At 29.5% G+C, this 6,000-nt stretch overlaps 1 protein-coding gene across 1 annotated transcript in view; it reads right to left on the bottom strand.

Moving 5' to 3' along the window:
- Positions 1-1,003: 1,003 nt before the first annotated feature.
- The window catches only part of LOC129222220 (notchless protein homolog 1-like), a 48,730-nt gene continuing 43,733 nt past the window's right edge, over positions 1,004-6,000 (bottom strand). The window contains exons 13-14 of the mRNA XM_054856697.1: positions 2,537-2,607; positions 1,004-1,141 (exon numbers count right to left, since the gene is read on the bottom strand). Of these exons, the coding sequence (XP_054712672.1) occupies positions 1,129-1,141; positions 2,537-2,607 (84 nt within the window). The 3' untranslated portion in view covers positions 1,004-1,128. The remainder of the gene's footprint in view (positions 1,142-2,536; positions 2,608-6,000) is intronic.

Below are 6,000 nucleotides of genomic sequence, written 5' to 3'. Positions count from 1 at the left end.
GTAACAGAATAACATTTTTTTCACGCTTCCTTTTTTAACAAAAATCCTCCCCAGTACAACTATTATTGAAAATAAAACTTTATTTTGTAATACGATAATTCTGTACATTAATAGTTTTTAAATGACAAAAGGGATTAACATCTTCAATAATCTTTAATGTTTTCTTTTATTTCAATTTCAATTTTTCCATGAGGAGACATGGCATGGCATGTGTTCACACTTGTCAAAGGACTCACAAACTGTACTGATGCTCCTGCTTTCATGTTTGCAGAGGAATTTTCAAAAAGAAATATTTCATTAATTTAGCCTCCTAAATGGTCATCAATTTTGAAACTTGTTGGTATATATATATATATATATATATATATATATATATATATATATATATATATATATTTCTTTTTACAGCAATAATCTCAAATTAAGAGCTTCCTTTATGAAAATATGACTGAGATAACTAGCAACTATTAATGATTCGATCATGCTAGTACATCTTGTGCTAGTTGTCACAAGCAAAAAAATTATCAAAAGAATTAATTGAACAATAAGAACAAATGAATGCACTTTGATGTTTTTGAAAATTTTCTTCGCATATCTGTGTAAAAGTTTATTTATCTCACACATCTTTTAAAAATTTAACAAATCCAACACAGGAGAAATGTTTCACCGCATAAAGTTTATACAAACAATTAAGATAAACACTTGTGCAGAAAAAAAATTCTATTTTAAAGTCTTCAATGCAAAAATTGCACAATACAATAACATGATTCATTTTTTTTCTTTTGTAGGAAGACTTAATATATTTTACATGAAAAAAATAATAATTCATAATTAGTATCTAACCAGTAAACAGCAGAAACTTCTCTTTGATGTGAACATTTTGTAAATGTAACTTTTGAACTATTAAAATGGAAATATAAAAGCAAAATCATTAATGAAAGAATAATTATTTTTTGTTACTAGTAAACTATATGAAATTTCATCAATCTATAATGGGAATTTTTCTTTTCTATAAATATCCAGCAAAGTGCTTCAGGAATGAGCAACAAGTGAATACAATGCAATTTATTGTTTTCCAAAAAAATATATTTACAATGTTTTAAAATGAATTGCTGATTAGGAATGCATCTACGTTCGCCATCTGAAACAAAAATAAAGTTTGTTAAAAACGTAAAAAAAAAGCTTTTGATTTACAAGTATGCTCAGAGTAGTACAGAACTAAACTTAAAACTAATGTGTGAGTTATATCTGCCTCACATACTTTTTAGAAAATGTAATAGAAATTATTGTTTATCTGTGATGTTGTCTAAGCAGACCTAATAAGATAATAAAAAAACCAATAAGCTTAAAACAGCTAGACAGCAGCTGGTTACATACCACACCTTTTTGCAAATTAATAGATTGAAAAATCAAACATGAATAGAGCACACATTTGCAAATAAAATTGCACAGCCGTTATTTTGAGTTTCAAGGATTTTTTTTTTTTTTTTTTTTTTTGTAGTCAAGAAAGGTTGCTTAGAAATTATGAAACATGCTTGCAAATTTCAATGAATTTTCCTTTCTTTTTTCTTTTTGAAAAGATTTGTTCAAGTAGAAAACAAATGGTACACAAATTACGTTTTATATATTTTTTTTCCAGGTTAAAAATAAAAAACTTAATAAGTTACTGAAAGCAATAAAATTTTAAATATCACGAAAAGGATCTATATATAACTAATAAAACCACATATATTTAATTAGGATTTCAAGTAAAATGGGGAAGTATGTATAATAATTTAAAAAAACAAAAACAATAATCAATCTGAGGCAGACACATAATTAAGAGTACATAGCTTATGCATAAACATTAAACGAAAAAAAATAAAAAGCAATGAGTAAAAGTATATTTAGTACTAAGAGACTATTTCAAGAGCTTAATATAAAAAGGAAAAACAAGTAGGAATGAAAGAATGAAATGATTTTAGGCATGAAGATAAGCTTCAAGCAATAGAGCCAGGGCCGGATTTAGGGGAGGGCAGGCGGGGCTACTGCCCCAGGGCCTCCACAACAAAGAGGCCCCCACAATAATATTTTTAAAAAATATATCCTAACTTTCACGGGTCGAAAATATCAGATTTTTACATATTATCAAAATATTCGGATACATATCAACGTATCGGATATTTTCAAAAATATGATGATCATTTTGAATCCTGATTAGGTACCTCCACTCCTTTGTTGCCCCGGGGCCTCCACACTTCCAAATCCGGCCCTGAATAGAGCAGTAATTTTTTTAACTAGCAAATGGTTAAATTGGAAGATAGTTAAAAAAAAAAATTGAAAAAGAAAAATGTATCCAAGACAGAATTGGGGAAAAAAAATGCTCAAAACAGATAGTATTGTAAATTGAAAAAAGGAACCAATTAAGTTTACTGAAAAGTTATAAATGGACAAAAAATCAAAAACAAATACATAAATAATTCTTTTCTGAGGTTGGTTAAAAATAGGATATACAAAATTTTGGAAGGATTACAGAAAAAATTAAGAAATCACTCACATTTTGATTACTTTATCTTTTCCTCCGCTAACAACTCTTTGTCCATCAGGACTCCAGTCAACAGCATAAATCTAATGAATCAAAAGAGCACTGATTGATTGCAGGAGTGTTAATACATACAAGAGAAAAAGGTTTATACAGAGAACAGGTCTTTTAAAAACTTGTTCACTCGATAAACTGATGTTTTGAAATATTTCCCCATTTTTTACTGACATTTAACACTAAGCTTGCTTATTTTCAAAATAACTCCTGAATTACAAAGCTTTTACGTAGCACAAAAGAAAAAAAAATCAAACACATTAGAAGTCATTGTTGTAAATCAAAGGAATAACAGTATAGAGGGCGCTGACTGCTCCCGATCTCTGATGTGCGTAGTTACGTTGGTAGAATAGAACTTTGTGTTGTTAAGTGTAGATGTGTTGTGATTGTTGTCTGAAAATAAATATGTGGTTTTAGAAATGTGTAAATATTCACTTAAAGGGTAACGAGGCAATTTCGTAGTTGGATTAAACAGGAACTGGATGAATAGTCCAATTTAATATTTTTGGCGCTCGAATGTGGGACTACGAGATTGAAATTAAAATTAGAGGTAAGTGAATATTTGAAAGATAAATTATGGAGGGTGATAAAGAAAAATTAAAGAAAAAAAGAACTATCCTCAGATCTTTGACAACAAAATTATTGAATAGAATTGAAGGTTTAATTAATGATAGCAACATAGAAATAACTGATAAATTAGAAGAACTTAAAGATTTAAATGATCAATTGAATGACAAGTATGACAATTTAAAATATTTAAATAATAGTATAGAAACTGTGCTTGAAGAAGGTGAAATCGAAGCAGAAATTACTGTAAGTGAAGATTATTCCAAAAAGATAATTAAATGGAAGTCTAGAATTTTCTAGGTTATTAAAAGAAAATGCTAATGTTGAAACCAAATCTAATATTTCAAGTGAATCATTAAATACTACCAATTATGAAAGACCTGCAATTAGTAATGATTCCAAATGTGTAAAACTACCTAAGATTTCTCTAACAAAATTTTATGGTGTTCCTAGTGTATGGCTAGATTTTTGGAACCAATACAACACAACAATTCATGAAAACGAAGAATTAAATGACATTCAAAAGTTTACTTATTTAAAAAGTCTTTTGGGTGGAGTAGCATTAAGCGCTATTCAAGGGTTTTCTATCACTAAAGAAAATTATGAAAAAAGTGTAGAGTTACTTACGAATAGATTTGGAAGGCAAGATATTGTTATTAATACTCATATGAATAAAATTTTAAATCTTGAACCAGTAAGGAATGCATGGAACACTAAAGCCTTCAGATATCTTTATGATCAATTAGAAATTAACATACGTTCATTAGAAGGTCTTAGTATTGATTCTAAAAGTGTCGGACATTTATTAGTTCCAATTATTTTAAAGATAATTCCAGAAAATGTTAGTTTGGAATATAACAAGTCACGTTCATCTGATGTAAATTTTGATTTAAAGGAATTAATTAAATTCATTAAAAGAGAGGTAGAATGCAGGGAAGCAAATAATTTGCTGAATAATTCAAGAAAAACGAAAAATGTAAATGTTCCTTCAAATTCGCGAAATGAAATTAAACGAAGCACAATGCATTCTAACCCAACAGCTGCGTTTTCAACTAGTGTTAATTTTAATTGTTGTTTCTGTAAAAGTAGTCATGATTCTTTTCTTTGTGAAAATATTCCTGCTTCAGAAAAACGAATAATATTAAAAAATGAAGGAAGATGCCATAAATGCTTTCGCCGTTCGCATTTAGGTTTTCAGTGTAAAAGTAAAATAAATCCTTGCAAGAAATGTAATAGCAGAACTCATCACGAAACAATTTGTTTTCAAAATCAAAACTCTTTTAAAGCGGGAAAAGAAAAGGAAAAACCCCTAGAAATGGATCATGAAAGCCACGATAAACCGACAACATTAGTTGCAAGTATACATGAAAGGGAAAGAAAGAGTTCAAGGTCAGTTTTGCTACAAGTGTTAGAAGCCAATGCTCATTCGGCAATAAATTATGAGAGTATTTATGTTCTTTGTGACTCAGCGTCTATGCGCAGTTTCATCACTAGAGATTTAGCAGAGCATTTGCATTTACCAGTAATACGAAAGGAACATTTAATTGTTTATACTTTTGGAAACCGCGATCCTAAAGAAAAGATTTATGATGTATCCGAGGTCACGATAAGCCATTTACAGTTCCCAGATAGAACCCTTCAGATTGAAGTTTTGATTTCTGATCACATTACTAATGCCTATATGCCACCACCAGATGAATCACTTAGAAAGCTGTTGAAAAGAAACCAAATTTATATTCCTAACTTGTTTAGTAAAAAGGATAGGGTAATAAATATTCTCATTGGAGCTGATGTATACTGGAAAATTCATTCGGGGAATATTAGAAGGTTGAATAAAGATTTGTATTGCGTTGTAACTCTTTTCGGATTTTGTGTATCAGGCGTAAGCAACGCAATTGAGAATAAACAGAGTTCCATTATTCAGAATTTATGTTTCTGTGAAGATGAATTTATTAATGATTTGAAGGCTAATGAAGTACGCAATGAACTTGATTTAAATCGGCAAATAAGACGGTTTTGGGAAGTTGAAAGTCTAGGAATAAAACATACAGATGAAACTTCAGCTTTAGAATTGGAGACATTGGAACAGTTTAATAGGGATATTAAATTTAAAAACGGAAGATACGAAGTAAAATTACCATTTAAGGAAGAAATTAATCTTTCTAGTAATTTTAATTTTGCAAGAAAATGTTTAGTTTCTTTAACAAGAAGATTTATTAGTGATCCGTCCTTGCTTAAAAATTATGAAGAAATCCTTCAGGAGCAAGAGAAGGAAAATGTGATTGAAGAAGTTAAAGAAGATGTTGATACAAATTGTTGCAATTATATGCCACATCATCCAGTCATACGAAATGACAAGGAAACTACCAAAACACGAATTGTGTTTAATGCATCTGCTAAGGAAAATAATTGCTTTTCTTTAAATGACAATTTATTTGCTGGTCCTAATTTGAATCCAAATTTATTGACGCTTCTTTTGAAGTTTAGAAACTATAAAATTGGAATGATTTCTGACATAGAAAAGGCCTTTCTTCAGATAGTTATTTCCGAAGAAAATAGAGACTGTCAACGTTTTTTGTGGTTTGATGAATTACCCCAAAAGAAGTTGCAAATATGGAAAAACAAAAGGGTTACCTTCGGCGTAAAATCTTCTCCTTTTCATTTGGCAGGAACAGTTAAATATCACATAAATAAGTATAAGAAATCTCATCCGGTAGCTTATTCTGCTTTAAATGAACATCTTTATGCAGATGATTTTATCTGTGGATCTAACAGAATTGATGAAGCTTATGACCTGTCAAGGGACACCAGAGAAATTTTGAAAGATGCAAACATGAATTTACGAAAATGGAGAACAA

This window comes from Uloborus diversus, chromosome 5, assembly GCF_026930045.1.
Source record: "Uloborus diversus isolate 005 chromosome 5, Udiv.v.3.1, whole genome shotgun sequence".
NCBI classification, from domain to species: Eukaryota; Metazoa; Arthropoda; class Arachnida; order Araneae; family Uloboridae; genus Uloborus; species Uloborus diversus.
The sequence above is the reverse complement of the archived record's forward strand: the minus strand, read 5'-3'. Positions and strand labels throughout refer to the sequence as shown.